Source organism: Ammospiza caudacuta, chromosome 19 (genome assembly GCF_027887145.1).
Source record: "Ammospiza caudacuta isolate bAmmCau1 chromosome 19, bAmmCau1.pri, whole genome shotgun sequence".
Taxonomy (NCBI): domain Eukaryota; kingdom Metazoa; phylum Chordata; class Aves; order Passeriformes; family Passerellidae; genus Ammospiza; species Ammospiza caudacuta.
Window position 1 is genome coordinate 2,306,542 of NC_080611.1, and position 22,303 is coordinate 2,328,844.

The 22,303-nt window shown below is 38.0% G+C and overlaps 1 protein-coding gene across 6 annotated transcripts in view; it reads left to right on the plus strand.

The window, feature by feature from the left end:
* Nucleotides 1-22,303, plus strand: part of SPAG9 (sperm associated antigen 9) — a 62,463-nt gene that overhangs the window by 35,141 nt on the left and 5,019 nt on the right. For 2 of the 6 annotated variants that reach the window (XM_058817483.1, XM_058817489.1), the window contains exons 8-29: nucleotides 523-644; nucleotides 3,685-3,742; nucleotides 4,273-4,425; nucleotides 4,514-4,565; nucleotides 4,985-5,115; nucleotides 6,242-6,298; nucleotides 7,146-7,319; nucleotides 7,993-8,122; nucleotides 8,374-8,466; nucleotides 8,751-8,918; nucleotides 9,606-9,777; nucleotides 10,861-11,088; nucleotides 11,757-11,985; nucleotides 12,370-12,492; nucleotides 13,037-13,117; nucleotides 13,596-13,663; nucleotides 14,862-15,010; nucleotides 16,064-16,235; nucleotides 17,187-17,300; nucleotides 18,971-19,009; nucleotides 19,870-20,046; nucleotides 20,420-20,557. In XM_058817483.1, the coding sequence (XP_058673466.1) occupies nucleotides 523-644; nucleotides 3,685-3,742; nucleotides 4,273-4,425; nucleotides 4,514-4,565; nucleotides 4,985-5,115; nucleotides 6,242-6,298; nucleotides 7,146-7,319; nucleotides 7,993-8,122; nucleotides 8,374-8,466; nucleotides 8,751-8,918; nucleotides 9,606-9,777; nucleotides 10,861-11,088; nucleotides 11,757-11,985; nucleotides 12,370-12,492; nucleotides 13,037-13,117; nucleotides 13,596-13,663; nucleotides 14,862-15,010; nucleotides 16,064-16,235; nucleotides 17,187-17,300; nucleotides 18,971-19,009; nucleotides 19,870-20,046; nucleotides 20,420-20,557 (2,828 nt within the window). The remainder of the gene's footprint in view (nucleotides 1-522; nucleotides 645-3,684; nucleotides 3,743-4,272; nucleotides 4,426-4,513; nucleotides 4,566-4,984; nucleotides 5,116-6,241; nucleotides 6,299-7,145; nucleotides 7,320-7,992; nucleotides 8,123-8,373; nucleotides 8,467-8,750; nucleotides 8,919-9,605; nucleotides 9,778-10,860; nucleotides 11,089-11,756; nucleotides 11,986-12,369; nucleotides 12,493-13,036; nucleotides 13,118-13,595; nucleotides 13,664-14,861; nucleotides 15,011-16,063; nucleotides 16,236-17,186; nucleotides 17,301-18,970; nucleotides 19,010-19,869; nucleotides 20,047-20,419; nucleotides 20,558-22,303) is intronic. The other 4 variants (XM_058817486.1, XM_058817484.1, XM_058817485.1 and 1 more) reach the window with 4 other exon arrangements.

Below are 22,303 nucleotides of genomic sequence, written 5' to 3' on the forward strand. Positions count from 1 at the left end.
TATTTAAAGATGCTGTATATGGGAATTTTCCTTTTCTTGTCTTTGTTTAATTCTTGTGATGAGAAGGATAAAATTACCCTATATGGTGAATCTTAAGGATGTAAGAAGAGCTTTGTGTGAAAGGAGCCCCTTCTCTGACCAGAGGAATATTTTGACCTCCTACTATTCACTTCTCTTGCATTCTTTTTCTATTAAATATCTTCCAGTTTAGCTGAGCTGTCTGTTCTTCAGGCATTTGGGGTAAGTCCTGACACAACTCAATTTCTATAGGCCAAAACTTGACATGCTTTGATTTATTACAATCCTGTCCAGCTCAGTATCAGCAACTGCTTTAAGTTTGACATCTTGATGGCAAAGCAGTATTTGAAAATAGAATCTAGAACTTGTAAGTCAAATGAAAGCTTGTGGGGTTTGTTTGAGGGAACAAATGAACTACTGGTAAAAAAATACAGAGAAAGCTTTTCTTCATTGTGGGAGTATTATTTCCGTGCTTTTTCATGTCTTGTTTAATTCTCTGCCCAGCACTCCCACCAAAGGCATCAAGAACAAAGCATTTGACCGTAACACAGAGTCACTCTTTGAAGAGCTGTCATCTGCTGGTTCTGGCCTAATTGGAGATGTGGATGAAGGTGCAGATTTACTGGGTAAGAAAGATGCTGTATACAGAAATTTTCCTTTTTAGGAAGTGCTTAATTAGACTTGCTGGATTTGTTGTTACGTTTCATTTGCATTGAAATTGTTTGAGTAGCATCCTAAGGTAATCATTGGAATGCAAAAACAGAAGCGTTTCTTCTTTCTCTCTGTATAAGGAGCTTAATCTTCTGGGGCACTTCCTACACTATTCTCCATTTCTCCCTCTATGCTCTCTTACATAAGGATTTTTTTCTCAAGGAAGGATTTTTGTCTTGAACTAGTTTTAGGTAGTTTTAATCAGGTCGTGCCTGATCTGTAGTGGCCTGGCTTTATCACCTCCTTAAAGATTTTAATGTGAAAGAATTGCAGCAAATGAAATGGTGGTAATTTGAGAATCAAACTGTTAATTGATAGGGGAGGGAAAACCCATATTTCTCCTTCCCCTAAGGATTTTGCTGTTACTTCTATGCTGACTATTTCAGTCACTTATTTCAAAAATAATCTTTCTATAAACAATATAGCAAGATATTTTTACTATGTTATTGTTCAGGCCTCATTTTGAAATAATGAAAGCCGATACTATGGAATGTATAAAATCCAGATGCTACTCTCAGGTGTTTTCAAAATGAGTTGAGTGCAGAAAATCAGCAGCTTGTTTGCTTCTGTCTTCTGATCCTGCAAAAATACAGATTGTTAGGACTGTTGAGACTCCTGTGTGCAATCTGTTTTTCTGGTTGTTCAGGGTTCCTCCAGAAACTTATTTTATATCAAACTGGTGACATTTCTGCAGGTATGGTATTACTCACTAGGAGTAATGAGCCTATCTCCAGTCTGAGATGGTTTTTCTTTGTTGTCACTCTGAGCAGTGAGGCTCTCCACATCCTTACTGCTACATACTCCATCTAAAACTCTTGGATGTCATTCCATTCTCACAGAGATAAATAATCATGCATTCTGCATGCAAAAATACAGATACTGCAGAGTATTAACATGGAGCAACATCCATCCCTTAGCTGTGATAAATTCATTAAAGAAATCAAACTATTGTCAGGATATCCTGATCCTAATACTTTGTTTTTCATGGGCAAAAAATAATATATTTTTTTAGTTTAACTTATTTAAGGTTTGTCAGTGAGTTTATTACCATTTTCTGTAAATCTATTGCTGGAAACACCAGTGTGTGCACACTAAGCCTAGGGTTATACCTGCATTTGTTATGCAGAATGTGTTGGTCTGAAAATTTTATTTTAGAATCATAATTTCGCTTTGAGAACAGCCATAGTTCAAAATCTGAAAAGCCACACCTGCATCCAGGATAGCCTGTGTGTTTGAAGCATTTGGACCTGTTCTAAGTGAGCATTAACCTTCAGTACAGAGTTGTTTAAAAATAGTTAATTAGGATTCTCTAATCTGTTTTCTCTTGGGCTGCATACCCAGGGGAATATTCTGGTGTGTATGCTTCTTTTTTCAAAAAATCTTTGAAATTTGTTGCTTCTCCAGTTAGGCATTCTTGTCTGCTGCTCTCATACAATATGTTCTCTGCATTTTTTCCCTGCTTGGTAACTTTATTTTGCTGTTGCACTCTGGCTTTCTAGTTTTTGTTCTCTCATTATAAAAGATCCTGAAACCTACATACTTTTATCTGTGAATTTTGAAAGTGTTTAAAAAGCACGAGCAACTTCAATAAAATCTCTTGATGGCTGCTGTATAGGGGATTTTTCCAGATATTGATAAATCAACCATGGCTGATCTAAGTTACTTCAGTAAATATCATTTACTTTTAATCCAAAACCCAGAGAGGGAAATGTCAAAAGAGAGAACTTTGACTTGCATGTCTATTTATAGATACCTTTTCTTCTTTATCCAAATATCTTTAAAGTCTTCTGCCACCAAAGTTGCTTGGAAGATTGTGTTTCTAAAGTATTTTTAAAAGCCTCCACCATTAAGATACCTTTTTCATTCATTATGTTAATCTTGAATTAACATAATTTCTGCTGTTATCTATGTCATAATTATTTTGCTGTGCAAGATGCAAAATAATTATTCTCTCCTGAAACTACCTTTTTTAAAATTCTGAAAATTATATTAGGTATGCAAAAAATAGGGTGAGAAATTAATTTCCAGAAATCTAAGTAACACTGAAGTAGTTATGTTAGTTATGTTGAAAAGTTATGTTCACTTTTCTCTGTAAGAGCATTTTGATTGGAAACTTCTGAATGGCTTAGAATTTCTTCCAAGGACTGTGCTTCTAAATTATTTCACAGAAAATGAGACACTTTTATTGAGTTACTGATTCATATAAGAGGTTTAACCGATGGAAATGGTTGTGACAGACTTAAATCCTTCCACATCAGTCTTCTCTATAAATCCTGCTTCCAATCACATTAGATCCCACTTCAGATTTTTGGTGGTGGCTTTGTTTTAATTCGCTCTTACTTCCTAAGTCTTAATATTTTATTTCTCCTCAATCATGCTACACCTCACATGAAATGTTTCTTGTTCTTGTTTTTGCTCTACATGGAATGCATGGGCTTTAAAGACCATAATTTCTTTGGTAAGGTATCATTTGCTCTGGGGAAGTCTGCAGGGCTTTCACAATCTGAACTTTATTCAGCATGTTTTTTGTCTATAACTGATACACTGGTATATGACAATTTATAAGAGATCAAAAAGCAATAATGATAATGCTGTAAAACACAGTTGAGCATTTTAAACTGAATATTTTGTGGTCTGATACTTCTGCAATATATGCTGTGTTTGCTTTTTGACTTAGTACTGTAACATCTTCTAAATATACAGAGTAGCAGCACTGGCCTGTGCTTAGGTAGGGATGTCTTTGGGCTTTTTTTAATTGAAGTCAGGCTGGGAGAAGGTGGGAGGGAAGGCTAATTGTAGAAGGTAGGTTGGACCTGAAACTTCAGATAGCTCACAGTTCTTCTGGCAAGTTTGTCATATGTAAAATTCCTTTGACTTTAGACAATGGCAAAACATAAGTTTTGTAAAAACATCCATTTTATTTACTAATTTAATGTGTTTGTTTGCTTTGGAAAGGAATGGGGCGTGAGGTTGAAAACCTTATTTTGGAAAACACTCAGCTGCTGGAGACAAAGTAAGTGAGAATGTTTATGTAAAAAATACTGACTTTCTGTTATTTCATTATATCTTCAATATCCTGATATGGAATTGAAACTATGCAAATGTGCTCTCAGTTCTCAGAGTAATGGGGGTGTGAGTATTTTGAATTTGTAGGTGCATTTGTCTGAGTTGGTCTTCTAGAAATTAAGGATCTAGTAGGAAAAATCTGCTTTTATCCTTGTAAGACTCTAAGAAATGCAGTGCTGTGTCCTGATGAGATCAACTCCCTGTCAGAAACACAGCTTTAAGTGCAGAAGCAAATCCACTGGAGCACTTTTGAGGGAAAATCAAACTATTTATCAGTACTTTTTTCTAATAGAGAGAATGTGAATGTGTTTGAATGTTTGAGATTTGGGAGGAATGATTTGACCTCTAAGAAAGCTGTATCTTTTTACAGCAGCTCTGTGTAAGAAATGTGTAGGTCTTTAAAAATAAAACCAGGCTGAAGCTGAACTGCGAGACCATGGCCATCCTTATAACCATATGTTTTCAATGTTTGTGTAGAAATGCACTGAATGTAGTGAAGAATGATTTAATAGCAAAGGTGGATGAATTGACCTGTGAAAAGGATGTACTACAAGGTGAATTAGAGGCTATAAAACAAGCAAAGCAAAAGCTTGAAGAGAAGAATAAAGAACTGGAAGAAGAGCTGAGAAAGTAAGTTTAATTCCATGGTTGCCAAAAAGGAAAAGAAGACAAACCCTACTGTGATATTTATTGCAGCTGTTTTTTATTTTCTATTTAGAGCTCGTGCAGAAGCAGAAGAAGCAAGACAGAAGGCTAAAGAGGATGATGATGTAGGTGTATATGTGTGGTTTTGTGTGCATACGTCAATGGGGCATTAGAAGTCTGTGTGTTTAGTGAGTGCTACTAAAACTTACTGCTTAACAAGTAATGGTAAAGTTCCTTCCTGTGTAGAAATGACAGAAGATCTAAAGAGCACAAGTAAACTTAAATTGACAGTGATTAGTTGTCTTGCTTTCCTCTCTGCCCACTTGTTAGCACACACTTTTTTTGAAGACCTGTTTTCATTCACATTATATTGCATTCAAAGGATGGGAGGAGAGAAAAGTAAAACCCAGATTTTCAAAGCCCCAACCTAATTGAAATCTGGAATTGTGCCCTAGCCTGGCTATTATCAAGAGGCAGAGGGTGGCTCTGCAGGGCCCTGTGGTGCACCTTTGTCCCTGCCATGTTTATTAACTTGTGTGCCCAGAGCGATGTCCCCACGGCACAGCGGAAACGCTTCACACGTGTGGAAATGGCCCGAGTGCTGATGGAGAGGAACCAGTACAAGGAGAGGCTGATGGAGCTGCAGGAGGCTGTCCGATGGACTGAGATGATAAGGTGAAAAGGCTCTTATAGAATCTTTGACAGAGCTCCTTGTGATTTTTACATGCTGGGTGATCTGGTCAGCAGGTTCATTGCCTTCTGCTTGTTTTCCTCATGCCCATGAGGATCATTGTTTTTAAGTTAAGGGCATATAATTTGTCAGAATGGTTCTTGGTGAGACCTCAGTGAAGATATGTTACTTCATGATGTGAAATACACACATTTTTTCAAGGGATGCTTATTCTGAAACAGAAAAAAAAAGTTGGTATTTGTAAATAACGTTAATGTGGTGGGCATTAAAAATTACTCTGTGTGTACACATGCCTTGTGCTGTCAAAATAGGGATAGTGTCTTCAGACTGAGTATAATTCCTTTGGAAAGACTTGGGTTGTTCAGGATGAAACAGTTTAAAGCTGTGCAAGGCATGTTAAATATAAACAATATAGATTGTGATTTGGTCTCATTTGCATCCTGAATATTCAGTTGTTTGGAAGGTATGGTTTGAAAACATAAGTTTTCTGCCTCAGACCAATTCATCCTTGTCCCTGACCACAGGTACCAGAGGCTGTGGTGCTGCCTGCTGGCCATGAACAGCAGTGACATGTAGTTGTTCCCATTGTCCTCATGCCTGTGACCCTTTAGGAGGAAAAATGTACATTTCCAACAGCCATGGCTTGTTCTTCTGTAGCTATTATCTGCTGTAGAAATCCTCTCCTATCTCTAATCTATGGCAATGGGAACACTTTATCAATTATTTACTGATGTATTGAAGATTAATAGACTTTAAAACAAAAGACAGTGGTTAAAATATTAAATAGGGGGCAGAATAATTTAAAATGGTTTGCTGCTTTCTTCAAGCTTTTTTCATTACAAAGTGTTATGCAGACTTGTCTCTTCTGTCTGAAAAGTTGCCAGTTTGTTTGGGATGCAAAGAAATGGGGATGAAGTTTATTATGTAACTTTATTTCCTGTAGTGGGAATTTCGGTATTATGCTCTGATCAGTAAAGAAGTAGTAGTGTGAAAAAAAAAAAGACTTTGTTATTTTCAAGATGTTATCCTTTTTTAAAAAATAAGAGTTTCACACTGTTCCATTCCTTTTCCTTTTTAAATTGTTGCTAACTTGGAATTGATTTCTTGTAGAGCATCCAGAGAAAATCCAGCCATGCAAGAGAAGAAAAGATCAAGCATTTGGCAATTGTAAGTATAGAAGCACAACTTACTGGCAGAAATAAAGACCCTAACCAATTAGCTGGCACATTTGCGTATGTTAGCTAATTATTTTTTGGGAGATGAAGATATCTTAACACTTCTCCTCTTGTTGCCCAGCATGCCAACTCGGTAAGACTGCTCTGGAAGACAAAATGTATTGTAAGCTGCAGTGTGTAGTGAGTGGCTGTGCACTTTGTGAAGTTAAATACCAAAGGGCTAGAATTTTTTTCCTAGCTGAATATGCACCAGGATTCTTGTTCTGAGCATTTTTTCCACATTCATTTTTTTGATGAAAAGTAGAAACCTGAATAGCAGGTGTGGGTTGCATTTATTTCAGCTTCTTTTCCCTCTTGTGAGGTACAGCTTACCAAGTGTTACATTCTCCTTTCTGACTTCAAGCTCTTAAATCTAAACCAGTATTTTTCTCAACAAGATGTTTTTCAAATAATCCTTTTGATGTTGTGACTTGCAGAAAACTGTTCTATCTTGTTGCATAGAAAATAGTGGGTTTTTTAAAATGCTCTCTGCATAAACTAATGTCCTTCATAGAACTGTCTTCCAGGTCTGATGTTAACATCCTAATTTTGTTGGTTCCGTGTAAATGTTAATTAAAGATGAAGTTCCCATTGGATTTGATAAATGGGATGATAATCCTTTAAAAATTTTTCTTATGGACATGAGTTTTGTGCGTTGAGAGTGTTGCTGGGTGTGTTGGGCTCCAGTTTCTTACCTTATAACTGTCTTGAACAGGCTGGCATGTGCTGTGTTTTGCCTGCGTAGTGAAGTTTGGATGTATCTGACAAATCTTGACTCTTGTCTTTTTCTCTTCTTCTAGTTTTAGCAGGCTCTTCAGTTCATCCAGCAATACAGCAAAGAAACCAGAACCTCCTGTCAATGTTAAATATAATGCTCCAACCTCGCACATTACTCCATCAGTCAAGAAAAGAAGCAGCACCTTATCTCAATTACCCAGTGACAAATCTAAAGCCTTTGAATTCCTCAGTGAAGAGTAAGACATTTTGGTTTTATAGTAGATATGGTCTATCAAGTGTTTACTCTCTTAGTTCTCTGAGATTACTAGCATGCTGCTAAGTGAAGTATAATCTCCTGAAGTGAGTGTTGATTCATAAGGCTATCATCAAGATAGTGCAGAGTGAAATGTGCAGCAGTGGGTGAATACTTGGAGCACCTGGGTGAAATATTCTACTTGGTAAATACCACTGTCTTTCAAGAAAGTGCATTTAGGCACAGGAGGCAACACTTGGTATGCTTTTATATGAAAATGTTGTAGCTGAGCAATAACTGTACAGGTACTCAAGGTTCACTTAAGAGTCAGGCTAACAAGAATCTGTAATTATTTTTTTTCTCCTGTGCTTTGTTTTGGCAATATGTCCTTGTGAGTTACAACTTTTAAAGCTCCTAGTAGAGCTACACAACCCAAGTTAATTTCTTTTGAGGATGCTGGCAATAGACTTTCTGGTTTTGCCTGGTTTTCCCCAATCCCTTAAAAATAGCCCACAGGAAACCAGGTGTCTTGATAGGTGAATAAAAACCTAGGGGTAGCCTTGGTAACCCAGTGCTTCCACAGTGATCTTGGTTATTGAGTTTAACAGCAATTCCCATTGCACAAGAGATTCTAAAGATCATAAGTAAGAAGTTCCTCAATCCTGATTCTTGCCCAGAACTGAAGCCAGTTTAGCCTCACGCCGGGAGCAGAAGAGGGAGCAGTACCGCCAGGTGAAAGCTCATGTCCAGAAGGAGGATGGCAGAGTGCAGGCTTTTGGCTGGAGTCTACCTCAGAAATACAAACAGGTATGATGTTTTCAAGCGTAATGGTAACAGCTTCATGTTTTGTCACATTTGTAGAGGGTGTGATTTCACAGCTTGTGTTTGATTCTAGCTTTTTTTTGTTGAACTTAGCAGCAAAGAATCTTTGTAAAGGAGACAACAATGCAAAACTCCTCATTGTGTTTAATAAATTCTGAGCAACTGATTCCAAAGATTGTAAACCTCTTTTAAAGGTAAAATTTTTTGTTTGCTTGTTTGTTTGTTTTTTTGCCTAGGTGGCAAATGGCGGACAGGGTGAAAATAAGATGAAGAACTTGCCTGTACCTGTTTACCTGAGACCTTTGGATGAGAAGGATACCTCTATGAAGGTAGGATGTTTCCACTGACGATAAGAGACTCGGGCAAACTATAGCTTGAATATTTTTGTTTTGGACTCAATTGCATTCTTTTTCAAATAAGTTGGCTTTTTTTTTAAATATAGTGAAGAAGAATTTATGTCTCAGTAAAATATATATGACTTTAATTGTAATTAATAACTTAAAATGGACTCCGGATATATAATAATGTTGATATCACTTAGCATATTTAACAATGCTTGTCTCTCTCTTTTTTTAGTTTGAGATTCAAGTGTAACATTTCTTTTTCTCCCAAGCTGTGGTGTGCTGTAGGGGTGAACCTGTCAGGAGGGAAGACACGAGATGGAGGATCTGTGGTTGGTGCCAGTGTGTTCTACAATGACGTGACTGGTGTGGATGCAGATGGCAACAAGCAGCAAACAGGATCCCAGAGTAGCTTAGATAAACTAGATCAAGAGCTCAAGGTAAGGTCACTGCAAGGCACATTTAATAAATTATATAGTAATACACCTTTACTGTGTAACTGTAGAGTTCTAAAGTATTTTCTAATCAGGTTCATTGGTAACAAACAGAGTTTTCTTGGTTAGTCATTAGCCCAGAATGTTTGAGTTATTGAATCCAACTATTGAATACTTTTGAATCTTCCCTTGCCGACAAATCTCAGGAGCAAATAAATTTTACATCAAAATTATGTACTGCTTATACCAGTGCTGCCTCCTTTAAAAACCATTTGTGACAGACCTGTTTATGTTCTAATTGCCATAAATGGAATTCATATTAAGGCCATAAAAACAGTCTAAATTTTCAAGTGCTTTGGGATATCACATTAACATGTGGTGATACTGAGTGTGGCAGTTAGCATGTCAATAATGTTTTTATTTTATACTGGTCTAACTGTATAATTGTGCAGTGTAATTATAATATTTTAAGTATTTTTAATAGAAGTATGAAATATGAGGGAGCTTTATACTTCATTTACATAAAGAACTAGTAATTACGTGTAGTTTTGCAATGGCATTGAAGATACTTAACTTCCCACATATTTATGTATATTTCTCTAGGTGAAAATATAAGACCATAAAAGATGAAATGTAGTAATTCTATTCTTGTCCCTCTTTCTGTTGTTAATTTCTGCCTTTGTTCTCCTTCAGGATCAGCAGAAGGAGCTGAAACACCAGAAAGAATTATCCAGTCTAGTTTGGATCTGTACTAGCACGCATTCTGCTACAAAAGTTATCATTATTGATGCAAACCAACCAGGGAATATTCTGGACAGTTTCATTGTTTGCAATTCTCATGTGCTTTGTATTGCCAGTGTGCCAGGTAAATGCTTGGGCTGGTTCAGCTCCTGCCTTTTTTAACTGATTCTTAGTCAGTTTTTCGTATGCAATGAAAACCCACAGATTTGTTACTTAGTATGATGAAAGGTTACTGTAACAGAGCAATAAGAAAGTGGTTAGTTGTACATTAAACTATTGCATTTCTACCCTACTGTTTCACTCTTTAGTTGGCTGTTGACTTGCATGAACTGAAAATCAGAGAGATGTCAGCAGCCAAGGGGAACTGTTTTGTTTGATGTACTACAAACTGCAACAGTGTAGATATTTCATGGAATTGCGAACATCACAAAAAGAAGAATATGTTTGTTGTTTTTTTGACTTCTTCAGCCTCTTGAAGATAAGCAAGCTCCCTTCAGAGGGAATCCTTTTTGCATTTATAATTCAAGTCTTGAAAGTATAAGAGAATTGGACATGAGAAAAACAGTTTTTCTTCCAGAACCAAGGCTCTATTGCACCTAAATTCTTCATGACGACATAGATAGGTGCCCTTGTGTACCTGCACTGTTATGAAATCTGATTTTAGAGGAAGATATAATTAAAATTGAAATAAACTATTTGAAAAGCTGCAGATTGAAATAGAGTGAATGACATTGTAATGCAGCATATGTCGATCTTGCTTTTGTTTTGTGAGCTTTGTGACAACATCTTCCACATTTGCTGATTATGTGAAACTAACCTTGTAGATAGGGGCTGTCTGCATGTTTAATCTCTGGAGAGCTCATTGAGTTTGAAGCTTAGCTATTAGATAGAGAGGTTATTTGGCTTTATCCCTATGAAAAACACCCAGTGACAGGATCCAAGGGAATGGCTTGAAGTTGTGCCAGGGGAGGTTTAGGCTGTATATCAGGAAAAGATTCTTTCCCAGGGGGTGGTGGGGCACTGAAAGGGCTCCCCAGAGCAGTGGTCATGGCACCAAGGCTGCCAGAGCTCCAGGAGCATTTGGATAATGCTCTGAGACAAAGGGTGGGATTGCTGGGTGTCTGTGCAGGGCCAGGAATTGGACTGGATCTTTGTAGGTCCCTTCCAGCTCAGGATATTATGTTATTCTGAGTTTAATCTCTCTCAGGGGCAAGAGAAACAGACTACCCTGCAGGAGAAGAAGGGTTGCAGGAAGCAGATTCCAGCCAAGTGGACAAATCCTCCCTGTGTGGCAGTATGACCAGCAACAGCTCTGCTGAGACTGACAGCCTGCTGGGGGGAATCACTGTGGTGGGCTGCACTGCTGAGGGTCTCACGGGGACTCCTGGTGCCCATGACACCAATGGGGCCTCACCTGTGGCAGAGAAACATTCAGGTATGTGATAAACACTACAGGTATATCAGGGCTGGTGAAACACCTTGAGATGAAGCTGGAAATAAGTGGTGCAACTACTGAGGTTAACAGTGTGTAAGCTGTGATAACATAAACTCACTGTAAATCTGTAAATTGTAGCTGAGAAAGTGGTGGAGGTGACATGAAATGGGAATTGGCAGCTGCTTCTTGTAGGTACTTTTGAGAGAATTCTTGTGCCTGCTCTAGAGAGATTTTAATGTAGTATTTGAAATGCAGATCTTACCAGAGAGTGACTAAAATATATACCTTAGATTTTGTCAAGTCTTAATAGAGATTTAAGTGTAAGTGATTATTTTGTAGACATTCATAATTTTTTTGTCATATGGCCTGCAGAGCTGTATGGTGATATGATTGTCAATGAATATGTGGTTGTTGGCCTTGTTTACTGCTGTCCTAGTTAATAATTTAATGGCCAGTCTGAGCCATCAGGCTGTTACTTAAAAGTGCATTTGACATTTGTTTATACAGTGCCACCTACTAAAATTTGGGCATTTCTGATGTGGAAATTGTAACTGCCTGGCTATAACAGCTATTCACTTCAGTTTTAAGTATCAAGGTCTGGCTGTTTTAAACAATAACAAATTCTATTGCAGTTGTTTAAAAGTTTTTCAAATTTGCTTATTTCGTAGATATTGCAGCTGAAAATAATTCAGTAGATGAGAACATTCCAACAGCAGAGGAGGCAACAGAAGCAACAGAAGTCAATGCAGGGACAGGAGAAGACACAGCTGATATTGCACAAACTGGAGTCTACACAGAGCATGTCTTTACAGATCCCTTGGGAGTGCAGCATACAACAGAGGCATCTCCAGTGTATCAGCCTAAGTACCTAGTCTCGGGCCTCATACCTCTTAAAATGTATTTTTAAAAAGTATAATGTTTGTAGGCACATAGCATGGAGACAAAATTACTACTTTTTCCTTTTTAAGTGTGTTGAAGTTCATATAAGTAGTCTTGGTACAAGACTGTGCTTTGTGACGCTCTTCTGCAATTCCCCAGAGGTAATAATACTGACAGGAAACCTAGTTTTCCCTGTAAAAGTAAATGTCCACTTGAGGAAATTTGTGGTTATTGAGGTTTACATCTGTATTGTACTTTCATGTGTGGTTACTGTATTTTTAAACATCTCATGTACTTCAAAAGGTAGTGTAGGAACTCTGAATTGTGAAGTAAACACCTGGCTTATAGCCTGAGTAATCTGTGCAGTTCATTAAATGTATTTTAACTGATGTTTTTTTCTAGTACTGAGTCACAGTTATATAAGGATGTTGCAGTTCTGCCAAGCGAGCAAGATCTAGTGAGAGAAGAAGCACAAAAAATGAGTAGCCTTTTACCAACCATGTGGCTTGGAGCACAGAATGGATGGTAAGGAAGTGCTCATCTTGTTATATTTATTTATAATCATTGCTTTAAACTTGCTTCTTGTGCCTACAGGCCTGATAACCGTCTCAAGTCAAGATTAAGCACAGGATGATCTAAAGAGAGCCAAAACCTTGAATGCTTTGCTGCAGTTTTTAGGCATTACAGAATTCAAAGGAAGTATTGTAGGTGATTAGCAAGTCCTTTTTTATTAGATAACACTTTATCTGCAGAGAAGTTCTGGGGTTTTTTTGTATTCAAAGAAATTGTTATGGTCTGTTAATTAAATAGTTTTCAATATTTTAGTATGCTAGAAAAATGTATTGTAATTTTTACTGCAGATGGATCTGCAAGGGAGTTTGTAATGCTTTAGACCTCTGAAAAAACCATTCTGCTGCTTATGTAGTTCTTCCTTTCAGTGTACACATAATTTCCAGTGGAAGATGAAAACTTGTTTTCTCTTTGATTGTGGATTTCAGTTTATAAGGGTTTTGCTTGTGGTTGTTTTTGTCCGGTAGTGCTTTTAATCCCTCCTGATTTGTCTTTGCAGCCTGTATGTTCATTCGTCAGTGGCCCAGTGGAGGAAATGTGTTCATGCCATTAAACTTAAAGATTCTATTCTCAGTATTGTGTAAGTCCTGAAAGAATGTAATGTAAATCATAATGAATTTCTGTTAAAATACTTTCCAAAGTAGTTTTTTATTTCCTCCTCAGATATTGGGAATGTCAGTTGCCATAACTGCCTGCATGCTTTTTGAGGGACAGTGGAAACCTTCTAGGGAGTAAGGAAAATAAAAGGAATCTTGTACCTGTTGGAAATACACAGCCCAAAGGATGAGCTGTAGTTATGCAAAACAGTTGTAGGTTGCTATTTTTGCTGTTTTCTTCAGGCATTGTAACCAGATATATTTCAATCTCTCTGAACTGGATTTTGATCCCTTGGTACATCCCTTCTCTTGAGCTATATTGTAGAAATCAAAACACTGGGGCTAATAAAAAATGACTGTAAAAAATATGCTGAAATATGAAATGTTTATACCTAGTTTTAAACTTGCCTTCTGAGCAGAGCAGTCTAACAGACTGTGTTGTTTTGCCTCCTTTTTCCTCAGACATGTCAAAGGAATAGTCTTGGTTGCGCTGGCAGATGGGACGCTTGCGATCTTTCACCGGGGAGTTGGTAAGAATTCTGTTGCATCTGGGAACCAGGGAATTTTCAACAGTAGTTAGGAAAAAAATGTGCCATTTACAAGTAATGTTTTGATAATGTATTCCCCGTTGACCTTTTTATGGATTCTTATGAGAAATATTTCTTATTTCAGTTGCAGATTCAAGTTCTTGTGTTGCACTGTTGTGGTGCATTTATGGAGTATTTTCTTACTCTGAAATGGAGAATGGGATAGATTTGCTAAATAGGGAAATGCCATATGAAAGTCTGCGTTGATTATCATCTGTCTTGCAATTTTCATTATGCTCAATAGTCATGTCTTCTGTTTTATTAGTGATAAAAATTGTCTCTGGGCATGTCCTTCAATGAGATTTTTGTAAGCATCCCTTCAGAATTTCTGCTCAAACTGCTCCTGAACCACCCCCATTCCTCAGCCTCCAGAAATAGGACCTGGAGGGGAAGGTCTTACTATGGAGCAACTGAAACTTATGTATTAGCTTGTTTTTCCACCCTCTTAATTTCATCTTTCCCTTGTGATGCTTAAATCCTTGTCCTCAGCATTTAAAAGAATTTAAAAGGTTGCACAACACTAATGCAAATACTGGAAAAGATGCAGCTGGGATGAAGTTGTTTTTAGTGGTTTTGTTTTGTTTATTTTTTTAAAGCTCACTGCAGTGGTTCGCAATACCTAAGCCTCTCTAGTGAATGTCATTGATGATCTGTGGCCTTAGTTCAGTCTACAGAAGAATTTTAATTGGTGTTGAATGATGAAATTTAGTACGTTTTTAGTAGATTTCAGGTGCCTTTTTTAAGACCTTGCAGCATATTTTAAATAAATCTGCACTGGCCAACACTTCTATGTTCTGCCAAGCAGCAGGTGCCTGGTGCTGTATGGGAAGCTGTTTGTTGTCACAGGTACTGGTCGTAGTCAAGCAGAGCCTGTATCACAGGGCAACCTGCTGATTTAAAAATGGTTTGCTGAATTTTTAACCTGAATCATTGTACAACTTTGTTTTTTAAAAAACTTAACATTTGGGATGTTAGTTGCTGTTTGTTTAAGAGGAGCCTAGCCATAAAACCTGTACAAATTTACCCAGATTATTACAATACTTTAAAAACTTAGACTTTTAAGATAGTTGCTTTTACTTCTAAATTTTTCTTAAACCAAACACAGGTTTCTGTGTTACTTTTTTTCTTCCTGTTTTTGCAGATGGTCAGTGGGATTTGTCAAACTATCACCTCTTGGACCTGGGCCGGCCACACCACTCCATCCGGTGCATGACAGTGGTACATGACAAGGTCTGGTGTGGCTATAGGAACAAAATCTATGTTGTTCATCCAAAGGCCATGAAAATAGAGGTAAGTTCCAATGCTGATTAAAATAATTAAATGTTGTGTTTTAATGCTGCAGCTCAGACTCCTGAGTAACTCTGGAAGCATCTGTTTTCATCAGTACAGAAACAGGCTACCTAGCAAATTTGTTTTATGAAATAGTTGCTTTGGAAGACTTAAAGCTATGATGAGAAAGTTTTCCCTTATTGAAACCAGTTTTTGGGAGATTTACTTCTCCACTTCTGGCTGGCCAGAAACTGGAAAGTGTGCTTGTGCAGAGCTTGTACAGCCAGCTCCCAGCATATTCTGGGTGTGCCTCATTTTGTTCTCCACCCATGTGCAGAGATTTGCAAGCATTAATTTGGAATGTACTCTCTTTCCAGTTAGAGAAAAGCTTATGCAAGGTGTGTGAGCTGCTGTTGTATCTGCAGTGTTTAGTCTGTCATCTCAAGAGCAGAAAGTGGCTGAGGTTTCTGCAAGCCTTGAGCAATATAAGTGCTTCAGCTCCTGCTAATTGGCCTGAGACAAGGGCCAGGCCTTTGAGGGTGGCTGCTCAGCTCCTGTGAAAATATCAGTCACTCAATAATGACCTGTTTTTGTGAAGAAGACTATAAATATATATGGGAAAACTGAAATGAAGTTAATATACAAGTGAAATTGATTGTTTTGCTGGTGGATAGTGTGTATTTTGCACATGGTGGGGTTGTTTATAAGTCAGTCATGATGAACAAGGAAGAAAGGCATTTTTTAGGCACATGTACCATGTGCTGTGGCAGCAGGATGTCAGCCCAAAAAGGCTCCAGGTTCAAGGGACACAAGCTGGAGCAGGCTGGGATGAGATGTGTAGATGAAGACCAAGTAGGAAATTACAGCTTTGAGATCACACTCAGGGAAGGGAATTAGCAATTTTAGAGCATCACATGCTATTTGTAACTGAGCTAAACACTGTCTGTGATCTTGCAAATCAGAGGGTTGTGCTTGATTGAAAATTGCCAATTCAGACTGTATGAGAGTAACAGAGAAACCTTTCTTACCCTTCCCTTTGTTTTACCTTCTCATTTGAACCTCAATGTTTCACAGAAGTCCTTTGATGCCCACCCAAGGAGGGAGAGCCAAGTGAGGCAGCTGGCATGGGTGGGGGATGGGGTATGGGTGTCCATCCGCCTGGACTCCACCCTGCGCCTCTACCACGCCCACACCTATCAGCACCTGCAGGATGTGGACATTGAGCCCTATGTAAGCAAAATGCTTGGTAAGTTCCCAGGAAAAACTGGTGTGTTCTTGCTCTCTGCAGCTTCCTTTTCCTGCTAGAGATCAGGCAGTTCTTACTGCAGATTTGGGGTAAAGGTCGATGGAAAGACCAGTTAAAATCAGTTTGTGCAAACTTGAATCTGGAAGTAGAAGCCTAAGTCAGTCTATGAAGCGTGATGGGGGTGATGGATCTTCTGTTTCAGTCTGTTGACCTTACCTGGTGTGTAAAGTGTCCTTAAAAACTCATAACTAATGAGGAAAGTGGTGGTTGAGTTGGGCAGGCACCAGTAGAGACACTACAATCTTTCTCTTTTTCTATACTGATACAATTTTTTATAGCTAAAAATGGGAAGAATCCATTACCTGCCTGGAAAAATTGCCTAATTTTTCAAAAAAAAAACCCTCAAGATAAGAAATTTTTATTGCTGTTGAACCTAGTAGGGTCTCTGATTATTTTCATTAATATCTGTATAAGAGCAGTTTGACCACATACCTTACACAACAAATACAGGTAATTAGGCTCTGGGAAATCCTTCACAAGTCACTGCTGTGCATTGCACATGGCTCGTGTCAGCCTTCTGCTCCCCCGCTAACAAATGAGAAATTAATTTAAATGGATTACAAACCACTGTCTTATGTCTGTAAGCTCACTTTTTTGTTTGTTTTAAAAGCTGGTAAGCCCCAAAAAAATTTACTGTGCAGCATTAAGTACCTTTTTTGCTTTCTCATAGCTAATGTTAGACTTCTAAACACAGGTTCTCAATTTAATTACAGTGTTGTAGCCTTCTAGGTTATCTTTACAACTTAAATGTGCTCCTCTACTTTGTTTCTGTCATAAGTGGGAGGGAATTACTTGTGTGTGTGATTTGGGAGCTGGATTTTAGATTCTCTGTTGTAGAACTAAAATTATTCTTGCTCATAATTTTTGATGAAAAGCGTCTTTTGTTTTTAGGTACTGGTAAACTGGGATTCTCATTTGTGAGAATCACAGCACTTATGGTGTCTTGTAATCGTTTATGGGTAGGAACAGGAAATGGTGTCATCATCTCCATTCCATTAACAGAAAGTAAGTAAAATATCAATGAATAGCACTGTGCAATATGCTGTAGGCATAAAAAAAAGAGAGAGTATTAAACAGCATTCAGGTGCTTGCTAATGGATAGAAAACTTGGCTGCCAGGTTTGTAACAGATCTGGCCTGTGGGATGTTCAGCCCCTATATCTGTGTATGTGGTTACAGTTACCCTGAAAAAATAACAAATCTCCAGAATCTCCTGTACTGCCATTTGAGCAGAGTTGGCTTGAATCAAAGAGACACTTTGAAGCCTTAGAGGTGTTCTGAGCATTAAGAGCATTGATAGATATTTATTGCTTATACGAGCCATCATTAGTTTTCTTATTAATGTTATTTTTGATTGCCGTGTGATCACAAAATACATTTTTCTTTGATTTGAGCATGTTGATGTTGTTGTTGCTAATACAATTTGATTGGCTTTAATTTTTGAGAATTTATCACAAATTGCATATAAAGGACTGGAACAGAAGTAGCACAGATTGCTTTAAAAGACACGTTCAGAGTTACAGGAGCTGTAAATACATTCAGACAGGGCACTAACATCCAGGGCACATTCCAATCATGTAAATTGTGGTTTTTGCTTCGTAACAGACCCCAGACTCTTGTCATGGCTGAAACTAATTGAGGGCAGTTGAATCTCAGGAGAAAAGAACACTCAAGGGCAAACCAAATCTTAAATAGGTAAAGCTTGGTAAATTGATTGCATTTAAACAACAACAACGAAATTAAAGCCTCAACACTTGTGCCTGAGACTAATGTTATAACAGGTGGACAGAAGTTTCAGAAAATAAAATGCAGGCCTATGATAGTGCTAATTGTACTGTTGTTAATTAGAAAATAGTGTGGTCTGACAGGTGGAGTTTTAGGGTGATTTAATAGTGAAAACTCTTCATGTTATGTCTGCTTTGTTGAACAGCAAACACATGCATTGTTTCTCATGTTGTTCCATTGCATTGTCCATCCATTCAGTAACTGTCTTTTTTTTTGCATGAATGTACTAAGGAAGGACAGACTTCCTATCATGGATTTTGAGACACTTTAAATCATGCTTTCAAAAATGATAGGTCTTAATTTGTGTCAAGCTTAAATTAATGTTTCCAGAGGAGTTTGTTTTAAGCTAGGAGTGAAGGGAAGAAGTCCCTATTAAAGCTGTTCAGTTGCATTTCATTTCTGTTGGTTGGTTGTGGATCAGAACAGCCTTTTGGGGGTAGCCTGATAGTGGGGCTGAGAACCTTGGTCAGAAATAGTAATAAAGCAGTTACATCCTTGCATAAGCAGTGTCATCTCTCAATCCCCCGGGTCTTAGTAGCAGGGCAGCAGATGATGTTCCAAAAGGGTACTTGAAAACATGAGTCATTCTATATTATTCTGGAGCCTCCTGTCAAGGAAAGAGAGAAAGGGGAAATGTTGCTAATCAATAATAAACTTAAAAATATGTGACAGTCCTTTTGTGGTCTATTTTGTCCTGGAACTTCTATAGTAAGATGCTGTTCTTTGTGACATTTGATCGAATCTTTGGTAATTAAATATCTGTTGGTTTTTTTAGGAGCTAAAATTTTAAGCTCTGCCTTATCAAAAACCAAAATATGAGCAGTGGGTTCTCATTAATCCTTCTCCTCTACTGTCATACCTATCCATTCCCCTTTCCTCCTTTCTCACTAGCTGTAATCCTCCACCAGGGACGTTTACTGGGGCTGCGGGGTAAGTGCAGATTCTGAACCAAAACCTACTTTCAGGCTTATAATAGCCACTTTGAGGCTGTTTCCCACTCCTTATAGATTTACCCTTTGTATGTTCCTAAATGTTTTTCCACTTGCAGTTACTGCATTGCAGCAGTTTTATGTTTGCTAAATGGCCACCAATCTGCTCAGCAGTTTAGCATATCATCCTGTGTTGCAGCTGAACTCTCATATAGACTTTCTCTTCCAGCCAATGTGATATCACATCTTATAACTTTGTCATTAATCCACATCATTTGCTGTCTTGTTACAAATCACTGTTTCATTCACTACTTTGATAGTCTTTGGAATGGAGATGGCTTGTATGTCTAGCATGAGTATTTCTCTGGTTTAATGTATTTTAAAACTTCACAGTAAAATGTAGCTATAGAATGATAATAGGGTAGCTCTTTCATGGCCACAGGTGGCTGTTTCTAGAGAATTTTTGCTGGCAAGGGCATACATTATGATTAGTTGGAATGAAACTGTCTTTAATTACATGTTTAAGTACATGGAATTTGCTCATATTGAAACACATTAGAGGTACTTATTTTCTTTGAAAGACACAGTCCTGTCACAAATTATTTTTCCCCAAAAGTAGGATATTGAAATCTGGTGTTTATGCTAGACTAATAAGAATCCTGCTCCATTTTCTGATGTACTTAAATAACGAAGCATGCAATCTTTTTCTTTCCAGCTCTGTCTTGAATTGGCATTGCTGCCCTCCTGTTTCATTTTTATCTAAGTTGGCTTTAGCTTTTAGATTGTACCATAAGGTTTCTTACCAAATAACCACTCCAGCATTTTGTGTTTTGAAGTAGTAAACAACCTCTTCTTTTACAGCCAATAAATCAGCAGCAGGCTCTGGAAACCGTCCGGGGAGTGTGATCCGTGTGTATGGAGATGAGCACAGTGACAAAGTGACTCCAGGGACATTCATCCCCTACTGTTCCATGGCGCACGCACAGCTCTGCTTCCACGGCCACCGGGATGCTGTGAAATTCTTTGTGGCAGTACCAGGTGAGGTTTTGTTACCACCTTTAAGAGAGGTGGTTTTTTTGTTTGGATTTTTTGTTTGTTTGTTTGTTGTTTTTTCCTCCATTCACTTAGTTGAACACAGTGCTTAGTCAAAGATAGCAAGAGTACTCTCAGAAACAATGTATTTTAATTACAAGGCTTGTCTGATTGCTAAATACAGCCCTGTGTAATGGGAGGAAAAGGGCTTGATCACAAGCAGGGACTTTGCTTCCTTCTGTGAAAAAGGTGCTGTGCTAAGTGAGCACTTGCATGTTAAGAAGGTGTTCAACTGCTTTAGACATTGTCATCTAATGACCAAGCACAGAAGTTTTTACTCCGAGATAAGGCATAAAAAAGTGTTCTGTTTTCCACCCAGGTCAGGTTGTTTGCCCTCAGAGTAGTAGTGGAACAGATCTAACAGCTGATAAACAAGCCCAGGAGTCCTTGAACCAGAGTCCCTTAAAATCAATGTTGGTGATAAGCGGTGGAGAAGGATACATTGACTTCAGAATGGGTAAGAAATCTGAGCTTTAAATGAGTCGTACTTCTTACTGAAAGGGTATTAACTATAGTGGAGGTGGCCTTTGAGTCCTAGTAAAATATCAGTATTGTACTTGAATATCTGTATATAGGCCTTGCCCTGGTAGGTCCCAGTTGTTGTTGATGGGCTGCATCTGTGATGTCCTTCATTGGGCTGCAGCTGTGGCTAGTGAAGATAACTGGGATAAAAGGGGGTGGCTTGGGCAGTCAGGAAGCGCCTTGAAGGAGCCACATGCAGAAGAAGGAGTCTGTGCTGTGAAGATCTGCAGCCATAAGAAAATACTGAGAGAAGGTGTGGGACTCTAGAAATCAAATAACAGCAGTATGGGACTCTAGAAATCTAATAACAGCAATTAACCACATAATAACTGCTGCTGTGATTGCAGTGAGTGCATTTGTGTGGTCAGTATACAGAATCTTTACCATACACTGCAGGGGTAGAAATATTTTTATTCTGACACACACCTTCAGCTTCTCCTCCTCCCAACGAACCATGACCTTTGGGATGTGAGAAATGATGCTCACTTTTAAAATTTCAAAGGTTTATTCAACTTTAATGTGAAAAACGCCAATCACTTGTTTTTAAAATTTGAAAAGTTTAATACTGGTAAAATGGTTATAAAAATAGTAATACAATTAGAGTAGTAATAATTTGGACAATTTGAATTAGGACATTATGAGACAATAGAAACAAAGAGTTATGGACTCCGGATACCTTTTTCTGGGCAGCGCAACCCCAAAAAAGGACACCTGTTAGCAAAGGATTAACCCTTAAAAGCAATAGCCCGTTGAATATTCATACATCCCATACATGATGCATGAATTCCATTCAAACAAAGGATTCGGTCTGTCATGACAGCTTCTTCCTCCTTATCCTAAAGGCGTCTTTGATCCTGAGCGTGGCAGGAAGAAGTCAGTTTCCTCTGATTAGAGAACAATAAATTCTTTATCTCTGAAGACTTAGGTGTCCTGTGGCTGCTATCTGCTGCGAGTACCTTATTTCTTTCTTAAAAAATTATCCCACTTACATAGTTCCAATTTTAACTACAAAAGTTACAATTTTAACTACAAAACTACATTTATCATACTATTAAAATGTTAATACAGCACTACTAATCAATACAACAAAATACATATAGTAAATATCTGCATAGAGCCATATAATATGCACTTTTCACACTTAACAAAAATACAACAAAAGGACTAAATAAGAAAAAAATACAGTGCTGGGAGCAAAGGACCCAACCACCATGTGCTTGTCTACAAACTGGATGCTCCGTCTTTTATACCTCTAGCTTCTCGCAAAGTCTCATCAGTCGACTCCTTCTTTGCTGTCTAGTGGTGGACTTCACTTTCTTACATCTTGATTGGAGATCAGGTGTTACCGTAATAACAAGCTGACCCTCCCCAGATGCCCCAGCTACCAAGGCCATCCCAATGCAAGGGGGAGGACATATTACAGCAACATAACTATACATCTACAAAATTTCTCTGAACATTTGCCACTTAATTGTGAGAGCCAACCATCTAATTACTCATCTATAACAGGAATGACTGTGTCAGAAGGTTTATTTGAAACTCTGCTTTGGAGTCATGTATCACCTTCCTGTTAATGCTTTCAGTCTTTCTTTGTCAGGTTAATCTTTTGTCTCAAACTGCCAGAAGACGTGTCCTTAGTTACTTAAATATGCAGACTGACTAAAAACAAGTCATGTTAAGT